General features: G+C 42.6%; 1 protein-coding gene across 3 annotated transcripts in view; it reads left to right on the plus strand.

Annotated features, from left to right (window-relative positions):
- LOC127580989 (putative helicase MOV-10) overlaps window positions 1–25,709 on the plus strand; it is a 47,524-nt gene that overhangs the window by 19,842 nt on the left and 1,973 nt on the right. For all 3 annotated transcript variants that reach the window (XM_052035026.1, XM_052035028.1, XM_052035027.1), the window contains 13 exons: window positions 49–225; window positions 3,957–4,104; window positions 8,210–8,371; window positions 10,021–10,124; window positions 10,911–11,008; window positions 14,256–14,375; window positions 16,374–16,482; window positions 19,508–19,625; window positions 19,863–20,054; window positions 21,299–21,373; window positions 22,506–22,631; window positions 24,223–24,311; window positions 25,134–25,252. In XM_052035026.1, the coding sequence (XP_051890986.1) occupies window positions 49–225; window positions 3,957–4,104; window positions 8,210–8,371; window positions 10,021–10,124; window positions 10,911–11,008; window positions 14,256–14,375; window positions 16,374–16,482; window positions 19,508–19,625; window positions 19,863–20,054; window positions 21,299–21,373; window positions 22,506–22,631; window positions 24,223–24,311; window positions 25,134–25,252 (1,637 nt within the window). The remainder of the gene's footprint in view (window positions 1–48; window positions 226–3,956; window positions 4,105–8,209; window positions 8,372–10,020; window positions 10,125–10,910; window positions 11,009–14,255; window positions 14,376–16,373; window positions 16,483–19,507; window positions 19,626–19,862; window positions 20,055–21,298; window positions 21,374–22,505; window positions 22,632–24,222; window positions 24,312–25,133; window positions 25,253–25,709) is intronic.

Consider the following 25,709-nt stretch of genomic DNA (forward strand, 5'->3'; position numbering starts at 1 on the left):
AATAGAGTTCAATAGCTTTGTATTAACTTGTGCTTTCAATTTTTCTAGACTTTTGGATGATTTTATAACAAACATGAAGTTCAATGTCTCGTTCACATTTAATCGATTCCCATTACAAATGCAGCACCGAGCAACATATTTAGCAAAGGCCTCCGGTCTAATCAATGTGCTCTTTCCAACTTACTCTGATGGGGTTTGCATCCATCCTTTGGACCGAAGGTTGAAGTAAGTGAAACCAGCTGGAGCCATGGGGCTTGAATTGGGTGGACTGGGGGTGGCATGGAGCATCGAAAGGTTTATTCAGTGCTGTCTGATCTATTTGGCACTTTTCTGGATTGTGTAATTCCTTTAATGCCGTATAACAACCCAAAGGGGGCTTCGTGAGTGCTTTTAATCAAAGTTTGACACCAAATTGCAGAAGGAGCTATTGGGACTGTTGTCCAAAGGCTCGGCTTCTTCTATTCATTCTCCTTGAACCACTGTAGTCCTAGTGAGGTGCTCCCATGTGATCATCAGGGAGGTTGTTCCAGGAATGTTGATACATTTCCAAGTCGGGATGATGTTTAACTTGAAGGAGAACATGCAGATGGTGGTGCTTCCAATCACCTGAAGTCTGTGGTGGCAGAGGTTTTGGAGATGTTCCTGCAGTAGTCTAGGCAAACAACTCCAAGCATTTTACAGATGCCAAGCACTGTAACAATTGTACACCACTGCTAGAGGGAATGGATATTTATGACAGTGGATGGGGACCAGTCAAGAGGGTTGCCTTGTCCTGCTTTTGTTCTTAGAGCTGCATTTGTCCAGGAGGTGGAGAGTATTCCATCGCCCTCCTGAGTTGTGCTTTGTGGATGGTTCTCACCACTAGATGCCCACTGTCTGACCTTCACTTGGAGGTGCAGCATTTGTGGCTGGTGTATGGCTAATGGCGACCCCTGGGATGATGATCGGGGGACTTGCTAATGATAATGCTATTGAACGTCAAGGATAGGTGGTTAGATTCTCTCCTCTTAGAAACGATCATTGCTTGATGCTCTTGGGACACAAATGTTACTTACTATTTATTAGCCCATGCTTGAATGTTGTCTAGGTCTTGATGTGTGCAGACGAGGGCTGCTTCATTTACTGAGTTGTGAATGGAATTAAACATTGTGCAGACTTTAGCATTTACTCTTATGTTGACTTTGTGATGGAAGGAAAGTCATTGATGAAGCAATGGATGTTGGTTGGGCCTAGGCCACTGTACTGAGGAATTTCTGCTGCAATGTCCAGGGATTGGGTGGATTGACTTCTTAGAACCACAACCATCTTTTCTGTGAGACGTGATCCAGTCATGGTAGTTCTTTCTCCTTGATACCCATCGTCTTCAGTTTTGCCACACTTGGCCAAATACTACCTTGTTGTCAAGGGCAGTCATTCTCACCTTGCCTCTGGAATTCATCTCTTTGATCCATGTTTAAACAAAGGTTTGGTATGGTCATGATGAAACCCAAAGTGGGCATTAGGAAGCAGGTTGTTGAGCAGTGCCACTTGAAACACTGACAGTGACACCTTCCATCACCTTGCTGATGATTGAGAGGAGACTGAGTGCATGGTAATTAGCTGGATTGGATTTGTCCTGCTCTTTATAAACTGAATGAATCTGGGCAGTTTCTACATTTGAGTAGTTGCCACTGCTGTAATTTTACTGCAACAGCCTTGGCTCAAGGCTCAACTAGGTGTGGAATGGGGGTCTTTAGGACTACATCCAAAAGATTGTCTGGTCCCATAACCTTTGTATCTGGTGCTCTCTGCTGCTTCTTGATTGGTATTGGTCTATTATTGTCACTTGTACTGAGGTACAGTGAAAAACTTGTCTTACAAACCGATTGTATAGGTCAATTCATTATACAGTACAGTTACATTGAGTTAGTACAGAGTGCATTGATGTAGTACAGGTTAAAAACAATAACAGTAAAGTGTCACAGCTACAGAGAAAGTACAGTGCAATAAGGTGCAAGGTCACAACAAGGTAGATCGTGAGGTCATAGTCCATCTCATTGTATAAGGGAACCGTTCAATAGCCTTATCACAGTGGGGTAGAAGCTGTCCTTAAGTCTGGTGGTACATGCCCTCAGGCACCTGTATCTTCTACCCGATGGAAGAGGAGAGAAGAGAGTATGTCCCGGGTGGGTGGGGCCTTTGATTATACTGGCTGCTACACCAAGACAGCGAGAGGTAAAGACAGAATCCAAGGAGGGGAGGCTGGTGTCCATAATGCACTGGGCTGTGTCCACAACTCTCTGCAGTTTCTTGCGGTCTTGGGCAGAGCAGTTGCCGTACCAAGCTGTGATACATCCAGATAGGATGCTTTCTATGGTGCATCTGTAAAAGTTGGTCAGAGTCAAAGGGGACAAACCACATCTCTTCAGCCTCCTGAGGAAGTAGAGGTGCTGGTGAGCTTTCTTGGCCATGGCTTCTACGTGATTTGATCAGGACAGGCTGTTGGTGATGTTCACTCCCAGGAACTTGAAGCTCTCAACCCTCTTGACCTCAGCACCATTGATGTAGACAGGAGCATTTACACTGCCCTCTTTCCTGAAGGCAATGACTAGCTCTTTTGTTTTGTTGACATTGAGGGCAAGGTTGTGGTCATTACACCATTCCACTAAGCTCTCTATCTCTTTCCTGTACTCTGACTCATCACTGTTTGAGATACGGCCTACAACGGTGGTATCATCTGCAAACTTGTAGCTGGAGTTAGAGCAGAATCTGGCCACGCAGTCAAGAGTGTATAGGGAGTAGAGTAGGGGGCTGAGGACGCAGCCTTGTGGGGAGTAATCGTGCCGGAGGTATTGCTGCCTACCCTCACTGATTGCGGTCTGTTTGTTAGAAAGTCAAGGATCCAGTTACAGAGGGAGGTGTTGAGTCCTAGGTCTTGGAGTTTGGTGACAAGCTTACTTGGGATTATTGTATTGAAGACAGAGCTGTCGTCAATAAACAATAGTCTAACATAGGTGTCTTTACTGTCCAGATATTATGTGAAATGAATCAAATTGACTGAAGACTGGCTTCTTTAATGGTGGAGATCTTGGGATGTAGCTGAGACAGACCACCTACTTGACACTTCTGGCTGAACGTAGTTGTGAATGCTTCTTTAGGCCCTGCCATGATTGAGGACAAGGATACTTTTGGAAACTGCTCCCCTGAACAATTTAATTTTCCGACCACATTTGCAACTAAATCTGACAGGACTGCAGAACTTTGATCTCATCTAGTGGTTGTGAGATCTGTCAGTTGCATGCTGTTTAGCAGGCACCAAGTCCTGTACAAAAACCAGAATACTGGAAGAACTTGGCAGGTCAATCAGCATCTCTGGAGGCAAAAGGTATCAGTCAATGTTTCGGATCAAGACCCTGCATCATAGATACATCATGGGCAGTTCATTTGGGTGACATTTTCATCTGATTGGAAAAGAATAACCGTCTTGAAATTGTGCTGTATCCCGATACTCTTAAGAAGCTTCTTTCGATCTACATTGTCTTAGCTGTGGAATGCACTAACCCAAAGGTTTTTACTTTTTCCTCAAGAAATCTGGTCTCTCTGGCTCCCTACTGTGCACCTCCAATCTTTTCAACTCACATTGGCCTCCACTATCTGGGTCCCAGCTGTAGAAGTGCCTCCTGAAACCCCTATGCCTCCACCTCTTCCTCTGTGATACCCTTCAAACCTTTTGACGGAGCTTCCAGTCACCTGTCCTTCTCTTGCTCTCTTTGACTTCTCAGTTTCTGTGTATTGATGTTTTACTATGCGAAAGTTGCTAGTCAATCCAATTTAACAATTTGAACAAGGTCTGAAAATTGAAGGCCGGGGAGGGGGGGATTCTGAAATTCTTATTGTTAAACATGAACATAGAACCTGACGGACATTCATTTCCATGTGTTTATATATTTTCCATGTATTTTATAACTTTTTTAAAGCTTTCATGATCGGTCCCTTGAGAGAAATCCCGAACAAGCCAGAGCAGTCAGTTGCATCGTTGCTGGGATCTCCAGACCTGCTCCGTACTTGATATTTGGTCCACCAGGAACTGGAAAGACGGTCACTATTGTGGAAGCTATAAAACAGGTACCATATGCTCTCATGCACAAAACTGGATGGATTTGGCTTTCATAAAGTTTCCTGTTTGTGAATGATACTGATTCTGAATCTCAGTGTTTATAGCAGAATACTAGATTGCCTAAACTCCTGGTGGTACGTGCTTTCAGGCTTTTGTATCTTCTGCCCAGTGGGAGGGGAGAGAAGATAGAATGTCCAGGATGGATGGGGTCTTTGATGATGTTGGCTGCTTTAGTGAGGCAGCGAGAAGTGTAGACCGATTGTAAGAAGAGTTTGTAAGAAAAATGTACATTTTAGTAGTACCACTCACAAACTCTGTCCAGAGTGCTTTAAGAGCAAGCGAAGTCACTGGTTGCCATTGTAATGTAAGAAATGCAGCAATCAACATGCACACAGAAAGATCCCAAAAACAAAGGTGACAACCATGTTGAGGAAAAATGTTGGCCTGAGATCTCCATGCTTTCTGTTTGAGCTGGTGCTGGGAAACTTTTATGTACACTTGAAGGGTGTTTAACTTCATGTCTAAAAGACCAGCCTTGAGTGCACTATCTCAGTACTGGAGTGAGAGCAGTTGTCTGGATCTTTTGCTGGAGTCTTTTGGCATGGAACATGAACTTTCTGACTTGGGCAGGTGAATCACCTGGAGCATCAAACATAATGAAATGGGAACTTGTTTTGTTGGGAAGGTGGTGGTTGGGGGGGGAAGAAGAGAAGCTGGGAGTCAAGGATTTCTTCTCCTTCCTTCTGATGTCACTGTCCTTTTAACTGTTCACATACCTTTTGAGCAACTTTAATATTAAGCCCTTCAAAAGAATTATGGACACAACTCTAGGAGCAAGCTTTGGTGGAAGGGTATTGGACATTTTACCTTGGTTGACTGTATAAATATCAACCTACATTTAAACAAATGAGGTTCTCTTTTACCTTACTGTAGACTTGGTTTAACAATGCCCTGTGTAGATTCTGAAATGTAAATACAATTTAAGATGGCTTTGTTTAACTTTTTCTTTCTGAGAACAGTCTTCAGTGTGTATGGTTCCTTACCCAGTGTTGAAAGAGCAGATACATACTAGCCAGTTGCTCCTCAGCCATGCATTTCCATGAATTCCAACTTCAAGTGAGCACTTGTCATTCACTGTGAGCTGCCTTGCAGTCAGTGCCACAGAGCAAAATTTGATCAACATTCTACTTTTCAGTGAACTCTGATTATCATTGCAATTTAGTTTTACAAATTTGGCTAAATCTTTGATCATGAGTGACCCAGATGGCACACAATGTTTTTAAGAAACTGAATACTTTTTCTGTTCCCAATTCCTTTCGAGCATCAGAAGGTACTAAAATGGAATCGAAACTGAAGGGTTGCATCAAACGGTAAAGTGTGAAGTGGGACTTTTTTTTTAATGAGATTCTTGGGTGACTTCAGTTTTTAAAATTTGAATTGGACAGTAAACATAGAATATAGAATACTTTTGCTGCTGCTTGGGAAACTAGATGACTAAATGCAAGATGGTCACTGAACCATTAATGTTGTTTCTCTTTCCATGGATGCTGCCTGACCAGAGTGTTTCCAGCATTTTCTGTTTTTATTTCCTTCCCCTCAGTGTATTTAGTGTGAACCTACTGCTATGTGGAGTACTGAAGTGAAAAAATATTGATAGATTTAGAAGGAAGTTAACTAAGCAAATGAGGAAGAAAGGGATTATAAAGGAAGTAGGAAGGTATTTATGCAGGGATATCAAAGTTCAACCAATCAGGGTTGTGCATTCTATACTTTAATTTTTTGGAATGTTCTGCTGAATGTGTTATATTATTAACATATTTTCTAAATATTTATAACTGGATATTACGAATTTCCCTATTGGGGAATGTATCTAAGCTCCATCAGGAGAAATGAGTTCATTTCCTTTGCTCATTGAAATTGTTGATCATTTATAATTTGGAAAACATTATGTTAGACTAAATACTCTATTAAAAAGCAGACAATTAAAATGTCATGAGCCTGCAGAATGATGGACAAGTAAAGGCTCAATGGTTCATCCAGCCTGCCCTACGTAAATGTTGGATTGTGTGCAGCACATGGTCCTTCTTGGCAAAGAGCCATGTGATATCCAAAGGGAGGTAGAAAAGTTTTCCAAAAAAAAAGTTGATTTTAGACAAAGGGGATAATAATTCTGTGAACAACTTTTTCTTTTAGAACTTGCCTAAAGCACTGGAGGCTGTAACTGAAAAGGTCGGAGTCTTAATTCCTGGATTGTTTTTCTATTCTTCACTCCAGCCAGGAACAAATCCAGTTCTCATTCAAATATGCCGGAGAATTTAAAAAAAAAACTCCATGGATTCGTAACTTCATCGCAGCTGTAGAAAGGAAGTGACAGCAAACTGTGTTCAGTGGTTAGACCTCATCTGGAACAGGGTCCTCTCTGGAAATGCACTTTAGGAAGGTTGGCAAGGCTTTGGAGAGGATGTCAGAGAGAATGGCACAAGGAACTTGGGTTGTTGATCTAACAGCAGTGAATAGAGATAGTCATACAGCATGGAAATGGGCCCTTTGGTCCAACTCATCCATACAGACCAAGATGTTTTTCTGAGCTAGTTCCATTTGCCTGTGTTTGACCCATATCCCTCTAGGCCTGTTCTATCCATATATCTGTCCAAATGTCTTTTAAATATTGTAATTGTAGCTGCCTTTACAACTTCCTCTGACAGCTCGTTCCATGTACCCACCACCTTCTGTGTGGGGAAAACATTTCTCCTTGGGGTCCCTTTTTTTAAACTTTTCCCCTCACCTTAAACCTATGCCCTCTAGTTTTGCACTTCCCTACTCTAGGAAATAGACCCCTTATCTACTTGCCTTTATAATTTCTATATACCTCTATAAGGTCACATCTCAACCTCCTCTACTCCAAGGGGAAAAAAAGTCTCAACCTACTGATCCTCTCTGTAAACTCATGCCCTCCAGTCCTGGTAACCTCCATGAAGCTCTTCTGCACCCATTTCAGCTTAATGTCACCCAGCTATAGGAAGGATGTCAAGAACTGGTGACACCACTCTTGGAGCACATAATACTCCAAGAGTGGTCTCACCAATGACCTGTACAGCTGTAACATGACGTCTCCAACTTCTGTACTCATTGCCTTGACTGATGAAGGCAAGTGTGCCAAACGTCGCCTTCACCACCCTGTCTACCTGAGTCACTGGTTTCAGAGAACTATGTACCTGTACCCCAAGGTCTCTGTATAACAACACCCTCCTGGGCCCTAACATTTACTGTGCAAGTCCTGCCCTGGTTTAACTGACCAAAATGTAATACCTCGCATTTGCTAAATTCCATCTGCCATTCCTTGGCTCAGTCCATCTAGGTCCTGTTGTAATCTTAGATATACTTCCCTATCCAACTTGGGTGTTATCTGCAAACTTACTAGCCGTGTTAACAACAATGTCGTCCAAATCATTAATATAGATGACAGTGAACTCTGCACTGATTTCCTGTGGCATCCCATGTCACAGGCATCTGATCTGAGAAACAACCCTACACTACCACCCTCTGAGTCCTTCCACTAAGCCGTTTTTGTTGTTGTATCCAATTTGCCAGCTTGCCCTGGATCCCATGTAATCTCACCTTCTAGACTAGCCTACCATGAAGGACCTTATCAAAGGTCTTGCTAAAGTCCATGTAAACAATGTCTACCACACTGCTCCCTGAAGGTTAATAAAGGTCTTCAAAATGAAAAGTGTTGATAGAGAAACTGTTTCCCTGGTAGGGTCAGGAACCAGAGATGCAGAATTAAGATAATAAGCAAATAAAGTGCTTTTTTTTGACCTGTTATGATTTGGAAAGACTGAAGCAGATTCATTGGTTTAAGTTTAAAAAGGAAATAGGATAAATACCTGAAGGAAAAATCTGATGGACTGAAGAAAAATTGCAGGAGTGAGATTAAATTGGATAACTACTGAAAGGAGCCGGCTTTGGCGCGATGGAACACTTTGCCAATACCCATGTTATTAGATTCTGTAATCACTGTTTTCCTAAGAAGGATCAATTTCTTCTAAACTTGTTTGTGCACATCTCAGAGCTGCTGTTTTTTTTTATATATATCTTGGATTTGACTTCCAGGTGCTGCACTGTATACCAACAGCCCGTATCCTCGCCTGTGCACCATCTAACAGTGCCACTGACCTGCTCTGCCAGCGAATCAAGAAATCTATTGAGAAAAGACACATTTACCGCCTCAATGCTGCCAGTCGGAGCTGGAACACTGTCCCGTCAGATATAAAGGTAGGACTTTTACTGGTACTCTTCACTCAATTTGCTGAGTGAAACAAAGGGTGCATGAGTGAAACAAAGCCACTAACAAGTACAATAATTAGTGACTTTTTACCCTGGTGAAAATGTGGAATTGTACTTCAGGGAATCATAGCGTTGTATAGATGCATTTAAGAAGAAGCTAGAAAAACAAGGGGAGGAAAAATAGTTGAGACACAAGAGACTGCAGATGCTGGAATCTGAAGCAACAAACAATCTGCTGGAGGGACTTAATGTGTCAGGCAGCATCTATGGGAGGGCATCAGGACTCCTAATGCAGGGTTTTGACTCCAACCATTGACAATTCCTTTCCTCCCACAGATGCTGCTCAACCTGCTAAGTTTCTTCAGCAGATTTTTTATTGTTGGAGGAAAAGTAGCTTATGCTGATGCATTAGATAGTGAGGATCATTGTGTGGTATATAAACCCTTTTGTAGACCAACTAGGCCAAGTGGCCCATTTCTGTTTTGTATCATTGAGTGCAAATGGTAATTCAAACCCTGCAACTACTCAGCTTAGCCCCAGACATTAAGTCAGAAAGGAGGCAATAGAATAAGTTCCCTCCTTGATTTAGTGTTATCTAGTCACCTTTCCTGCCCAGAGAGTGGATGCTGATTGTGAAATGCCGCACCGAGGCTGTAGGAGAGCTCTTTGAGGTGGTGACTGAAGCACATTGTCAATGCAGAAGAGGGATCTTTACTCTTTGCCATTTTGTGTTTGATGAGATGGCATAGAGAGCTTTACTTTTAGACCCTGCTATAGCTGTATTTGTGGGACGGTGAGAACTTTTACTTTTGAAGTGAAGTAGTGTTTTAAGTTGGTTTATTTTCTCCCTTTTTTCTCATCACCTTCTTTCGGATGTTGTGTGTCTTGTGCACTACCAAATTATAAGGAAAATAATTCTGCATCTCTATAATGTCTGTTAAACAGTCTGGCACTGCTTCAGTCAATGAATTACTAAATGTAAATTGTAAATGTAATACTACTTTTGTAGTGAAACGGGGCAGCCAAATTGGTGCATAGAAAGCTCCCAGAGCTGCAATATAATTACAGCTGATATTATGCTTTAGTGAAGGTAGTTCCAAGATAAATATTGAAGACACTGGGGGAGAAACTCTACTCTTACAGTTGCTGTGGAGTCTTGTGTCCACCCTTCAGGCAGACATCGCTTTGACTTAAGTTCCTCTGAACTCCCTCACACATTCTTGCGAGTAGAGTTTGTGCTCAGTTCTCCACAATGACACTAGAGTCCATAATCCTCTCCGTGAAAGTTGTGTTTATAGACATATTATTTCAAAATGCTTTACAGCCAATGAAATGCTCGTCATTGAAAAGTAAAAAAATTCTTACCAGGCTTGATCGAATTGATGTGGAGCTTGTTTCCCCTGGTTGGGGTTTAATACCAGGATTCACAGACTTAAAATAAGGGTTGGCCATACAAGACTGAATTGAGATTGGTTAGTCTCTGGAATTCTATACTCCAGAGGACTGTATTCAAGCCTGATCAAATAGGTTTTTATACATCAGGTGTAATGAAGCATTACCTTTGAGTGAAAAGAGTTAACAATTGAGTCGTGTCTGAAAACTTGATGCCAAACTAATACATGACTGCTTTCTGATAGGAGTGTTCAAACTGGAATGAATCTAGTAGGAGTTATGAGTTCCCATCCAAAGAAACTCTAATGCAATATCGAGTCATTGCCAGCACTTTGATAACTGCTGGAAGGTGAGCAATGAAAATGGTGTGACTTGTGGTAATGTTTCTATAGTGTTGTAGAAACCTACAGAATTGAAGGATATCATTGGCACAGTTCATAATTGCCTGTGCCACTTCTTTTTTTAAAAAGAGGACTAATTTGTCCCACTCCCTACCCTTTCCCAAAGCCCTGTGAATTTTATTGATTCAAGCATTTATCTAAATCTCATGTGGAATGATATTACTGATTTTTATTTTTACCCTTTCAGAACCATACTATGCTATGGGTGAATGTATCCTAGTCATTAGTACTCTATCGACTGATGTGGGCATCATTGTTGTGAGTTTATATACTGCACATCCAGTAGATAAGTTACCTTTAAAAGCAATTCCCTCTTCTACTCTGCCATGTGAGAAAATGTATTGCATTATACTTCGGGCCCACGCTAGCCCCACTCTCCTTTCCATTCCCATATCATTTCAGTATCCACCCTTTATAACACCAATCTCTCATTCACTTCTCATAGCCTTTTAATATTGTACCTAGTCTGATTCCACCCTACACATGACAGTGGAGCCCAAGCAGTAGACCCACCATGATCCTGGAGCGTATGGAGAACAGACTCCCTTTTCAGAGGAGTGCTTTGGTCAATGTCGAGTTGATACACAAGTATTTTAGGAGGATTTGTGTCTGGCAGTCGAGGGTTTTAAGACACGTGCTACGTGTTTGAGTGGAGGATGTGGGTTTCTGAAATAGATGGGAGTGACAGTAAGGATTGCAGTGCATTTTATTATTTATTATCTATTTTTGAACAGATTAGCTTCTGCAAAGTTCCCACCTGGTCACTTCTCTCATGTATTCATTGATGAGGCTGGACATGCTGTTGAACCTGAAAGTATCATCGCTATTGCAGGTAAAAATGTGTCGATGATGTATAAATCTACTTTATTTTCCTGAGTTACCAGCCCTCAATTCTCCACTTTTTTTATTGCGTGTGGTCAATGCTGTTTCAAGAATAAATAGCGCCTCGATTTGACTTTGAGGTTTTGATAACTTCAATCCTCTGGAAAGACTGTAGACAGGTCAGCGTCTTGCACCGTAGAAGGATCCCTTCGGCATGTTGTACTTGTGCTGTCTCTTTGAAAGATGTGTCCAGTTCAGTCTTGCATCCTGGCCTTCTCTTCATCCTTTTCAAGCACGTCTTTGAAATTTAATGTTCTAATTTGATCACGCTTTCAGGTAGTGTTTTAGATCTTAACTCTGGATACAGTTCTCCTCATCTCCTTTTACTAATTATTTTAAAAGCTTTGAGCACTAACTCACTTACTAGAGGAAACTGTACCTACTTGTGGTGTTAAAAGCTTTCATCATTTATATTGGGTCATCCTTCTAAGGTCATCAATTCTAATTTTTCCAATCGATCCATTTCACTGAAATCCTTTCTTGCAAGTTACGCTCTGGTAAATGTCCTCTGTACCCTTTTCCAAGTAAGTTGTAGAAGAGTCCAGCTTCACAGGATTTCCACACAGTACGAATTTTGAGATTTTAGGAGTGAGAGAAGTGGGGGGGGGAGGTTTGGGGGAAGGGGTTAATTTCATACATTAGGCTAGGCACAGCACTTTAAACCCAAGGAATGCACATCCTACACCATGGGGAAACTCCGGGGCACTGTTCTGAACGACCACAGGTGCAGTGTGTCATGAGCTGGAGGAGACTGAGCTCAGAGTTTCAGAGCTTGAGCGAGAGCTGTGGTGCATCCATGAGGCTGAGTACTTTGTGGTGGCATGTTTCAGGAAGTGATCACCTTGCCCCTCGAATGCAGATGGGGAGAGCCATGGTGATGAGCAGGTAATTCAGGAGACCCCTGAGGGGATCCTGCTCTCTGACCAGTATTCACTTCTGTCTATCGATGGGAGAGAGCTGAACTACGCCCGAGAATAAGAGAAGAGAGCCCGACTGTCCTTAAATGTATATACCCAAATTATAAAGGTTTTTGTGAACAAGGAAAATGAGGGCATTGGACAGGACTGGCAGCTTAATGTCTCTGGTTACAGAGTTTTCAGATAACACAGGGCTATAACAAGGGAGGGCAGTGGTGAGGTGGTTATTTATATTATAGAAACAATCACAAGCTGTGAGAAGGTATGAAGTGTTTAAAAACCCATTGTGAGATTGTCCTTTGTTGCCTCTTGGTTCAGTCTCAATGTTGGGAGTGTATGTAGAGCTCCAAACAGTCTGAGGGAGATGGTGCAAACTTCTGCTGAGTGCACAGAAGTGGGGGATTTCAATTATTATAATATTACCTGAAGCCAATGTAGTAAGTGATCAAAATCATGAAGGTAGGATGTGAAGTTGATTTACATCAAGCCTATGTCCACAATACACTCAGGGATGAGATTTACTAGAATGAAGTCAAGGACGAGAGACTGGTTATGTGGAGAGACTGTAAAAGTTGTGGCTGTACATAGAGCAGCACACACAAATGCTGGAGGAACTCAGTGGGTCAGGCAGCATCTATGGAGGGAAATGGGCAGTTGACATTTCGGGCTATACTTAGAACTGGGAGGTTAAAGGAAGATTTTAATACAGACTCAACATCATAGGAGTCTTGGAAAGAATTGATAAGGTAAACCTTTCCCTCTTTCCAGAGATCACAATTCTAGATAATTGGTAAAAACGCCTGGGACAAAGGATAAGTGAGAAGTTTTTAATGAAACGTTGTAATCTGAGGGCTGGTGGAGGTAGATCAAACAATAACTTCCAGAAGGCCATTCAATATCTGAAAGGGAGGAATTTACAGGATGAAGAAAAAGAACAAGATAAGTGGGACTAATTGAATAGTTCCTTCAAGGGTCCCCACGTGGCCATGATTGAGGAATGATCTCCTGTGCTGTATTAGACTATATTGTGTTCATGTTTTTAATATTTACTAGTTTGTTCTGGGTAGCAGCTGGTGTTGTTTTGATCATCATTGACCCACCTTGTTGCAACATCTTGCTTTTTCTACTTAATGAGGCTGGTACTTGTCTGGTGAATGCACTAGAATTTGAATATATTCACAATATATCATGCAGAGCTATTTTCAAATGGTCTAATCATGGTGACATCGAATGATATAGCACAGAATGAGTCCATTCAGCTCATTATGTGTATGGTAGAGCTGTCCATGTTAGTTCCACTCCAGTGCTCTTTCCCTATTGCTCTGCTTTATATGTGTTTTTCTAATTTCCTTTTGGGAATTGCTGTTCCATCTTTTTTCCCCACAGTTTTTTCCAGATCATAACAACTAGCTGTGGAAATAGAATCTTATCATTTTGTTGTACCGAGAGGTCATCCACCTGAAACATTAACTCTTTCTCTCTCCACAGAATCTGCCTGGCCTGCTGAGTGTTTCCAGCGCTTTTGTTTTAAGCAGGTGTTTAGTCTGTAGCCTGGTTACCAACCTACCTGCCACTAGAATCAATTATTTCTTATTCAAAATTCAGAAACTTAAGACCGGATAAAAGGTCTCGGTCCGAAACGTCAACTGTCCATTTCCCTCCATAGATGCTGCCCGACCCGCTGAGTTCCTCCAGCGCCTCTTGTGTTGCTTCAGAAATTTTAAGTGTTTCTTATAAATCTCTCTCAAACCTTTCTGTTCTAAAAGAGAACAAAACCAGCTTTATCAATCATGAATTACAACAGTACAGATGAGGTGACTATTTGCACCATTTCCCTCGTAGACCATCCCCTGTTCAAAAGATATAGAATAGTCACGAAAATAATTTTGAAGTGTGTGCGCTGAGGGAGATTTAATCACTATAGCTGAAACTGAGCAGTGGAGAGCCACTGGCTATTCAGCTCTGTGACATGGGCTCCATTTTGGTCCATATACTGGGCTGACTCTCTGCTCCATCCGTTACTAGGAAGGATTAATGGAACATAACCTTTAGTGAGCTCACTCCACATGTACAATTGCCCCTGTTTTGCCTTGATTGAATTGACAGTATTATGTGGCATATTAAACAAATATCTCATGGTGCAGTAGAGGGAGCTCTACTGAGATTAGGGTAAAGTGAATTGGTGGGAGTAGAGCGAGCTTGACTCTGTATCTTACCCATGCTGTATCATGCCTGTTGCACAGTTCCCAGTGTATTGATGCCCACTGTTTACTATTCAAGGATTGCTAGATCCAATGGATTCGGAAACCAACAGAGATGGTGGACAATTGGTTCTGGCTGGGGATCCAAAGCAGCTGGGACCAGTGCTGAGATCCCCCATCGCCATCAAGCGCGGACTAGGTAAGCGTGGTTTGAGATGGTCTTTCTGCTCTCCTTCCTCCTCCTCCCTACCTCCCCTGTGCAAACCTTTAACTGGACTAAATGTTCCTTTGGTGTTGGATCCTTTCTGATATCCCCTGCTCGTGGCACAGTTTTATCCAATTGCAAATATCTACGAGAAATTGCCAAACTCTTTTACGTCCTGTCAGCAACCTCTCATTCCCAACTTTTTTGGATTACAGACTAAATTGACCAAGTTCTTTTTGGGTTCTTGTATTCACCAAAGCTCAATGACGGAGATTAACTAGATGGTTTCTGATTGTTGCTGCAAACCACACACATTTAGATCACAAGGGTGGGATTGAGGTTTTGCCGTGGGACCTTCATTGATAACTGATAACTGCAGGATACCAGCATTGCCTGTCTGAATGAGTGATGAGTCTCTGCAGGTCCGTACAACCATGTAACGCTTTTACTGTGGTTAATATCTCAAGGTGCTACAAGGGAACATGATCAAAAAACATTTTACATAAAGCTTCATTAGAACGGTTGACTAAAAATTTGGTGCATGAATTGGGGTTAAAGAGACACCTTTAAGAAGGGTGGTGGGGTGCAGAGATTTAAAGAGGGAATTCTGGAACTGGAGATCTAGGCAGTTGAAGGAAAGGCCAGCAGTGGTTGAATGGAAAAGAAAACTGAGGATGTGAAAGTGTTCAACATGGGAGGAGCAGAGATCTTGGAGGGTTGCAGAGCTGTAGCAGGTGACGATGGGGTAAGAGAGGCCAAGTGCCAAGGAGAGCTTTGAAAATGAGAATGAACACTTTGAAATACATTTGTTGGGCCAGGTGCCACTATAGCTCTGAGAGGGCACAACCACCAGTGGTTAAAGGTGAGAGTTACTCCTAATCTGCTATCTTATTCACTTGACGTAATGTATCACTTTTAAAGGTGCAGTTCCTGCTCCTTAGCACAATACAGATGGAGGGGGCCACACTGGTGTGTTCTAAACACTTCTGTTCTCATTTTACTTACTTAAAAAGAAAGATGGAGGAGGTGCAAAAAAAATTCAATGAAGACACCAGAGCATTGGGGGTGGCTCTGTCTGGAAGGATGCATTGGTAGGGTCTTTTCTCAAGATGAGTGGCCAAGGCTGGAGATCTTTGTTGAGATGATGTTTCCATTAGTGGGCAAGACCAGAACTAAGGGATGTAAGCACAATTCTAAAGTTCTTTACCATCATTGTGGACTCTGGGCTGTTTGAACTGCTTCTGTACATTGTAACTTCCTAACATTGGATGTTTGCACACATTATATAGATACTTTACACACACAGCTCCTGATCCACAAAGTTCACACCCATCGGTCACTGTCAGTCGACACGTTGGCTTTTAAATCCTTTGTTTTCAGAGAGGCAGGGAGCAGTCATCAAGCAGCAATAGTGATGTGTACTCTCTGTGAGACTGAGTAATGAGTTATAATCAGTCTACTTAATAGGACTGTGTTGTGTTATGAACCTCCCAGCTATCTTTGATCACCTCCACTGATGAGGGGCAGGGACCATTGCCCTCACTGGCACCTCCTTGTGGCCATGCGGAAGTTGTCTGGCACAATGTGTGCTGAACAAGATTCTTGGTGGCATAATTAGGTATAAACAGATACATGATAGACATTAGGAAAGGTGACCAATAGTTGGGTTTTAAGGAATATTTTGAAGAAAGAGAAATGAATGGGGAGATGTAGAGTTTGCATCTGCAAGCCAGTGATGGGATGAAAGGAGTGTATTTTGCACTGGAGGCTGGAAGAGTGCGGAGATCTGAGGATTGGGGATCTGGAAGGAGATGGTGAGGACGAAACTCTGGAGCAATTCAAAAACAAAGATGATTGTTTTGAAACTGTGGTATCCCTTGAGAGAAAAATAAACCAAGACTTGATTCAAATCATGTTTTTAGGCCCTGTTCTTCAGCTTAGAAGGAAGTCTGCTTCATTGTCTAAATTACAGTTACTCATGGTGTCTTTCAGAATTGTCTTTGCTGGAGCGGTTGATGAACACCAACACTCTTTACCAGAAAAATTCAGCCAACGGATCCTACAACCAAGATTTTGTAACAAAACTTCTTCGCAATTACAGGTGAGACCTGTACGGGTCCTATCTAGAAAAGCTAGGCCTGTGATGTCTGACCGGTGTTGGGTCTCTTGACTTTATACTCCCCCTTTCCCTTCCCTTGCTTGGATATGGTTTCATTTGCCTTCTGGTGGTTCACCCAAATATCACTAATTGAAGAATGAGCCTTGATCGTAGGTTTTTATTTTGCAGGCTATTTAACCAAAGTGGGCACTGTATAAAAGCCAGATCCTGTATCTCTTGTTTCCTACCTCACTTCCACACCTTACCAGTAATTTGTGTGTATATGTTTTTTGCTAATCTTTCTCCTCAGCTTGTTTCTTTCTTTCCAGAAAAGCTCTCCATCACTTTGCCCTACAGCCTCTCTTTATAGGCCATTGGAATTGACATTGTCTATAGTGCAAAGTGGCTGTCACATGCTGTCCTAATCTCACACGATGCCTGCCAGTGTAGGGATTGTGACTGGACCTTCAGACCTTGTCCCTGCTCAAACTCTGGCTCAAGGTGAATGCAACCCAACTTAAAAAGGATCATAGATGGAAGTTAGTGCTTTCTGTTTTATTTGCTCCCGAGACTGCCTGCCTTGGGTATCAGCGAATGTCTTCTTGGATGTCAGGCACATTGTGAAATGACCCACGGCTCAAGGAAGCAAGGCTTCCCTTTCCTGTTGCCTTTGAAATAGACCTTTTGAGGTGGAGGAATAGCTCCTGGGGACTGCTGAGGAACCAGGTTTTGACGCCTGCAAGATTGAGTTGAGTGGAGGATGGTATGGAGCTTACAGCAGGTGCCACTGGCTGGAAAGAACAGCGTAGCTGGACCGTACTGAATGGCCTGCAAGGGATGAGCCTGTTGGTGTGGGATTCTCCTGAGTTCCCCAGACCTTGGTCACAAGTTTGAGTCTGGAGTATAGTCAGATAGCAGTTGTCATCCTTGATTACTTTATTGTGTTGAGGTCTGGGAGGTATAAACCATATGGAGAAGGAGCAAGACACTGAAGATCTTAAGATGGATGCTGTATTCTACCTGGTCTGGGAAGGTGAAATCCCCTCAAGTCATTTTTCCTCCCTTTGTAGTGGGCTTTGCTGGCTGTAGAGTGTCACTGTAGAGTACACTGGTCAATGGCTGTTATTTGAAGATGCGTTCAAGTAGAAGTACCTGATACTTGCTCACTTTTTCTGAAATGCATGATGTTAATCAGATTTTTTTTGATTGAAGTTTTTAGGGCAGGAAGGCGAATTGAGAATAATCTGAGAAACTTTTCCTGCTTCACTTCTCTATTTCTTTCTTGGGATGGATTAGCAACCAATATCCATTACGTACAGCCAGACGCCCACGATAATCTTGACTACCTCTTTTCTTGCTCTGCTTCCTGCAAGGATTCCATTCCACTCTGCCACTTTATCTCCTATTGTGTCTGTTCTGACGCTGCGACTTTCTACACCCAACGCACCCTGCTTTCTCAATCCAGGCTTTCACTCGACTATATTTGACTGGGCTGTCACCACGTCTCCTCCATTTCCCATGCCTCTGCTCTCAGCCCCTCTCCCTCTCTCCTTCCATCCCACCGGCCTCGATGTTCAGTAGATCTCCCTCTAATTTCTGTCACTTTTGATTCCATCACCAGATGTTCCTCCTCCTCTCCCAACATTCTGAAGGGACCATTCCCCTGTGACTCCCTGGTTCAGTCGTTCACTGAATTTTTTTGCAGCATGTTCCCTTCCAATTGCAGGCGATGCAATCCCTGCCCTTTTACCTCGTATCTTCCCACCAGCCAATGACGCACTCAGTCCTTCCAGTTGAAGCTGGGAGTCATCTGCACTTCTTTCAATTTAGTGCACTGCATTTGATGTTCCTGATGGGTGCTCATCTACGTTAGAGAAATTAAATGCAGGTCGTTGACTGCTTTACAGAATGCCCCTGTTCAGTCTGCAAGCACAATCCTGACCTTTACAGTGAGCTGTCAGTTTAATTCTGACCCTTGTCTTTGGCCTCCTCCACTGTTTCATCAAGCCCAACACAAGGTCTAGGAACAGCAACTCATCTTCCATCTTGGCATGCTGCAGCGCTTGGGATTCTATAGTTAATTCAGTGCTTTCAGATAACCTGCCTTTCTTGTCTGAATCAGAATCAGTCCGTTCAGATTTAAGGTCAGCACCTATAACATTGTTTTTCTATCTCCTTAGATGTTCCCTGACCTGTTGAGTATTTCCAGCATTCTCTTTTGTTTTGGATTTCCATGGACTACTGTGGTCCTGCATTTAGTTGCAACAATTTTTTTTCCTCTATACTTCCCTTACTCATCTGCTCCTGTTTACATCTCCGGATTGATCAGCTCCCTTTCTCTATCTGGACAATGGTGGTCTCCACCCTATCATAGACGTTCCTTTTATTCTCTTCAACTTCAAACATACTTGTTTCTTTTTCCGATCTGATGAGGGGACATTTGACCTGAAAAGTTGATTCTGTTTCTCTTTCCACAGATGCTGCTTGACTGTGAGCTTTTCTCATATTTGTTTTTATTTCAGATTTTCCAGCATCTGCAGTTTTTTGCTTTTCAACACTGCTCCCTGGGGAGTTCTGTACCAGAGCGGGAGCTAAGCAGAACTTCAAGTTATTGAACAATTTTCAGATGCAGAGAATTTGGAAAAGTTTTGGGAATACATCTGTAAACAGCAGTAGGCTAACTATATAGTTAATTTCAACAGGAGACTGTAAATCATGATATAATGGGGTGGGGGGAATTGTGTTTATAGAATTAGGTTACAATCAGCCATGATATACCTGAATGATAAAAATGTCACTGGGGGTTAAACTGTTTCCTCTCGCCTGGATCTTCTGCTGGGTAAATACAAACGAATGGACAGATACATTGTTAAATTGGGTTAAGTGTGAACTTTCCCACCCTCTTCACCCAACTCTTAACCTGTTTGGGCAAATGGCCTGTTCTTGTGCTTTAATTTAAAAATGAATGAGAAAGTTTGCGATATGTTTGACTATTTGCAATAGCGTTTGTGGTTGCTGCATTTATTAGGTCCCATCCCGAGATCCTCAAGATTCCTAATGAATTGTTCTACGAGGAAGAGCTTCAGAATCATGCTGATCCAATAATCAGCAACTCTTACTGCCAGTGGGAATATTTGCCTAAGAAGGTAAGCTTATTGGTTTCTCATGCTTAGTTATCAGTTCCATGCACTACACACTAGCCAAGTTTGGGGCTTCTCTTGTGGTGGAGACATTCCAGCAACGTTGTGGGAAGTTGATCACTTGGGGTGGGGGGAGGAGGGTAAATTCGTGACTGGTCACGTGCTAAATATTAATTTCAATCTGTGTGCATTAAGCTTGTTTCAGTGATTGGGATCCTGATGTTGAATGTTTTGGAATTCCAGAAATTCCCGTTAATTTTCCATGGAGTTCTAGGACAAGATCAGAGAGAAGAGAAGAGCCCATCCTTCTTCAATGTTGATGAGATTGATCTAGTGCTGTTCTACCTCAAAAACCTGCTGACCAACCAGGGGAAGAAAGGTCTCGCCAAGATTTCACCCAAGGAAATTGGTGTGATTGCTCCTTACAGGAAACAGGTTTGGAAATTCCATTTTCAATGGAATGTTGATGCATATTCTCTGAAAAAGTTATTTAAGGACAGACTTGACAGACTCCCAACCATCTTTTTCACTGCATCATCTTCAGAGTAACAACCTTCCTCAAGTTTTTGGTCTGTCTATCATCACTGGTACCCCACCCTGCCTCCCAAACCTGCTCACCATAAAAGTAAAAAAAAAATCATTGCCCCCCTCCGATTCTAACTGCCTGCCCAGAGTATCTGAATCATGGACGTCCCCCTCCTCCTCTACCTTTCTGTAATCCCAACAGGTTTTACAAACCCTAGTGCAGTGAGTGTCTCCCTATATTCCACTCCTCTACCCTTTCTCACCTCCCTCCACAACCCTCCTAAATAAATATTACCTTCAAGTCTTTATCCAATCACATTTTAAATTATTCAATCTGCTTGCATCGTTCTTTAAGACAGTGGAGAACAGATCAGAGTCTCACTGCCTTTTTAAAAAAAAAATCTTGTCTCCCACCCTGGTTCTTCCCTCAATTACCTTTTTTTAAAAAGCACCTTTTCAATATTGAACGAAATATTCACAGCACATCAGAGATATAATTACTAGTTTGGAGTCAAAACAATGGGGAGATGCTTGCTTGAAGTGTAAGGTTTTGGAGGATGTAGAGAGGAGTGACTAAAAGCTTGACCGGAGGTAGAACTTGGTGTAAGGATATCATAGAGTAATACAGCACGGAAACACATCCTTTGGCACAACTTCTCCATGCCAACCGAAGTGCCCATCTCAGCTATCCATAAGATGAGCCCATTTGACCAAAGACAATTGCCGGTGGTGGAGTGAAGTGTGAGGTCATGTGCAAGAAGCTGGGGTTAGAGAAGTAGCTGTTATGAAGGGTTGTGGGTTAAATGAGTTGGACACGTTATTAGATGCTGGTAAGTTGTAGGAAGCTTGCTTAAATATCCCTTCTTCCTATTGACTGCACCTCCTCTCCTTCCCTAAATCTTAAGGGATGCTGAAGCCAATTATGTAGCCCTCGCACACTGGTCAAGATTAGCTGAGAATGCAAAATTTTTCAGCTCTAGTTACTAGATGAGGATACTGAAGATGTGTAGACTTAAGAAGCAGCCAATGCATATTGAGCATGGTCTGTCTGAATGGCAGAATATGATCAAGGGGCTGAATGTTTGCTCCTGTGTTATTCACCACCAGAGGGAACTCTGAGCAGTGATGTTTGATTTGTTTCTCCTTTTCCACAGGTGGAAAAGATCAGAAAGGCAATAAACGTAGTGGACAGGGAGCTGAAGGCAATGGATGACATCAAGGAGTTGAAGGTATGTGTTCCTGAAATGTCTGCTAATATTGTATTCTTTCCCTGGTTTCCTTCTGCTTCCCCTTTTCTCACTATCTAAAACTTTGTTCACATTTGTGTTTGCAAATGGATACGAATCTGTGATTACTTGTTGCTGGGGTAAAGTCCTATACTCTGCTCCCAGATAAATTGCTCATTTTTTTAAAATTCTCATTGTTTTCAAATGTCTTCATGGCTGCATCCCTCCTATCTCTGAAACCCTTCGATCCTGGAATCTCGAATTATTATCTCTTGACCATGGGTTTAATAGCTGTACTATTATGGCTGGCAAGTGCCTAAGCTCTGGAATTCCTGCCCTAAACTTCCCTACCTCCTCAAAACCTACCTGTCCCTCCTGATTAAGTTTTTGGACACCTGCCTTAATCTCCTGTGTGAGTCGGTGTTTTTAAGTCTTATGAAGACTTTGGAATTGTATGTCAACTTTGTACATAAAACCAGTACACATGCAGATGCAGCAGTTTCAAGGCTAGTTTCCAGATGGTGGAAAGCATCTTGCATTTACAGCATGGTACATAATCTTGCTTCTGCAAGCCATCATGGCCATTAACGTCGTTCAGCCAATTTCCTCGCAGGTCACACAAACGTAAGTCTGATAGTTATCAGACAATCTGTTCTAGTGAAAGGTGAGGGATAAATATCGATTCTGCTTTTCGAATAGTGCTTGGAATCGGTTCTTAAAATGTTCTTTCATTTAAATAGTTCATGTCTGGTTCAGCGCATCCCACGGCGAGCACTTCTTCATCACTGCACTGGGGGCATCAAACTAGATTTGAGTGGGAGGTGACTACCAAGCTCACTCTTGGATGAGAGTGCTACCTACTGAATCATGGGTGTACTAGTGTTGTTGAGAATGAACCACATTGCATGTAACTTGATAGTCATTTGTATGGTAGCCTCTTAAGACAAGGTGGTATACCTAAGGATGCTGGGTTGTAATTAATTGCTCAAGGAGGCAGTATAATTGATATAGCCTTTATACTCAAGCTCTGGCCTCGAGGGCAACAGCAGCAATAGCTCGGGATCAGTGGCTGCTTGACTGAGTGGAACAATGTGAGTGGTGTGTTTTGTATTTTCATGCATTTGCATTTCATTAGGTGGGGTCGGTTGAGGAGTTCCAGGGGCAGGAACGGAAGGTAATCATCATCTCCACTGTCCGAAGCAGCTCAGACTACCTGCAGATAGACGAGAATTTCAATCTAGGATTCCTCAAAAACCCAAAGGTAAATTGGCACTACTTTCTTCCTTGCACCGCTCATTCTTCAGCCCAGCTTTAATACTACAAGATGTTGGTAAGGCCACATTTGGAGTATTGCATAGTTCTGGTCACACTGCTATAGAAAGGATGTCATTAAACTGGGAAAGGGTACAAAAAAGATTTAGGAAGATTCCAATTACCAGGACTGGAGGGTTTGAGTTACAAAGGAGAGGCTGGATAGGCGAGGATTTTTTTCCCTGGAGTACAGGAGGCTGAGGGGTGAACTAGAGATTTATAAAATCATGAGGGGAATAACCACAGTCTTTTCCCCAGGGTAAGAGAGTCTGGAGGTCAAAGATTTAAAATAAGAAGGGAAAGATTTAGAAGGGATCTGAGGGGCAACTTTTCCCACACGCAGGGTGGTGGGTATATGGAACGGGCTGCCAGAGCAAGTGGTAGAGGTAGGTACATTTGTGACATTTAAAAGATATTTGGACAGTTGCATGGATAGGAAAGGTTTAGAGGGATATGGGCCAAACACAGGCAAATGGGACTAGCTCAGGTAGGTGACTTCGTCAGATGGATGAGTTGGGCCAAAGGGCTTGTTTCCGTGGTGTATAGCACTATGACTACTCTTCTCCCACTAACCACTCCCAAACTGTAGTCAACCTGGAATAATTTGTGAACTGCCCTGCTACAGAAAGATAGGGGGGAAAAAAAGTTGCCTTTAGGAAGTCCTGAAGCATTTTAGAATCAATTCAGTACTTTTGAAGTATAGTCAGATGACTATTTGATGAAGGTCCACATAATCCAGGTTGGGGTGTTGGTTGGGGCCTCAGCGTTAGCTAATGGTACTCTGTGCTTCACTTCCAATTATACCATGGAATCCTGAGAAGACTACCTTGGTTTAACACATTAACTGAAAGAAGGCAATTCCAACTCAACAGCATCCCCTATATGACTGAATGCAGACTATCATGTATATTGATTTCAAGAGGGAGATGAACATTCCAACAGTGTAAATGCTACCCACTGATCTGAGTCTACAAGAGCCTTTCTAGAATTGTACAGAAACTGGCCCTTCTGCTCACCATATCCATGCCAACCTTTTTGTCAGCCTACACTAATCCTATTTGTATTAGCTATTAAGGTTGGAGAAACTAGGATTGTTTTCCCTGGAGCATCACAGGCTGGGGGTTAGCTGATAGAATTGTATAAGGTTATGAAAGGCGTAGATAGGGTAGATGGTTGGAATCTTTTCCCATGGTGGAAAGGTCAAATACACAGTGGTAGGTGCCTGTAACGCGCTGCCCGGGAGGTGGTAGAAGCAGATACAATAGCAACATCTAAGAGGCATTTAGACAGGTGGAGGGATACAGACCACGTGCAGGCAAATAGGATTATTAAGATTGGTATCATGGTCAGCACAGACACAGTGGGCCGAAGGGCCTGTTCCTGGGCTGTTCTATTTGCCCCCATTCTCTCCCTTTCCTCCTCCTTTCTTCCTTTCCTTCTCCCCCTCTCACACATCAAATCAGGTTGCTTAAAGCACTGTTAGTAATACAGTGTGAAAATATGAATGACTCCTGAGTAATCTTCCTTGCTCTTCTCAACAGCGGTTTAATGTTGCACTGACCAGAGCCAAGGCCCTGCTGATAGTGATTGGAAACCCTATAATCCTTACCAAGGACCCAAACTGGAACAAGTAGGTGAAATCTCCTCCCCCGTTAAAATGTAGCTGATTCTGGTAGTAATGCCTACTGCTTGTTCTTGTGACTTTCTAAAAGTTGGTCCCAGGTAGGGCTGGTGGTATTGCTGGGGTCTCCCAACACTCCAGATTATACAGGAATCTCAAGGAAATTTATCTTTGGCATTTCCAACAGTGTTCTGGAAACTCATCTTTGTTTCCAGAACACTGTTGAAATGCCCGAGATAAAACCCCGCGAGGTGGGGGTGGGGGAGTTGTTTAGATTTTTAAGTGCATTCATTTATTAATTGTGAAAGTTTACCAAGTATGGAATACTTTTGTCAGCACATTGATGATGTATCTTTTGGCCTGGGCTGGAACAGTTGGAAGCAAGAGAACATGTTTCTGTCCAGTCTGAAACCTAGTTCATGGAGTGGGATGGTCAAGTTCATTCCTGCTTCAATTACCTGGTTCCATCTGGGGCAGTAAGAATGACTGTTTTCCTTTGGATCGAACGCTGAAACACTCCTGCATGTTGTTGTCTGTGTTCATTGTCCGCATTTGGGAAAAACTGGGAATAGAGGGCGGGATTGATCACAGCCATCAATTTACCCTCCTGACCTGAGCCAGAGGTTGTAACATTTTGATACCTGATCAAAGTGTGAAACTATTGGGCTCTGGTCAGATAGCCAGGCCGTAGCTGGAATAAAGATGGTCGGACGGTCATGGGGGAATAGAGGGACAGGGTTGAGGAGAGATTGGAACAGGATTTTGGGAGTGCATTACAAAGGAGGAGCTGTTCAGGTTCCTCACCACTGATTCTACTCATTTCATTGCCAGGTTCCTGGATCACTGCAAGGTCAATCAAGGTTACACTGGCTACAGAGATGAAGATGATGATATTGAAAATGACCTCATTGATCACCTTGATCAGCTCAACCTTGGCACAGAATCAACAGGTAAGACCCAAGCTACATTGAAGTAGCTACATTTTAAATGAAATCTCTGCAGTCCAACCACAAACAACCAAATGGCAGGAACATTGAACTTTTCTGTTCCCGGTAACTCACACCCCGTGTTCCTTTCCCACTCTCACCAGTCCATCCAGGTTCTCTCTCCCACTGTTCACCTTTTCCATCCGTCCCCCACCTGGTTCCAACTGCCTTTCACCCACTTACTTATCCACCTCGGTTTCTTATCCCTTGGGTCACCTTTCCCATTGCCTTCCCTACTTGGTTCCATCTCTCCCTTCCCTTTACTTCCAAGATGCTGCTTGATCCGCTGACTTCTTCCAGCAGTTGTCTCCAGATTCCAGCCTCTTTAATCTCTACAAACAACCTTCCCCTGCTGCACCAACTGTTTTTGCAGTATAATAAACATAGAATCACCTTTAAATGGAACATTGCCCTTGAGAAA

This window comes from Pristis pectinata, chromosome 20 (assembly GCF_009764475.1).
Source record: "Pristis pectinata isolate sPriPec2 chromosome 20, sPriPec2.1.pri, whole genome shotgun sequence".
NCBI lineage: Eukaryota > Metazoa > Chordata > Chondrichthyes > Rhinopristiformes > Pristidae > Pristis > Pristis pectinata.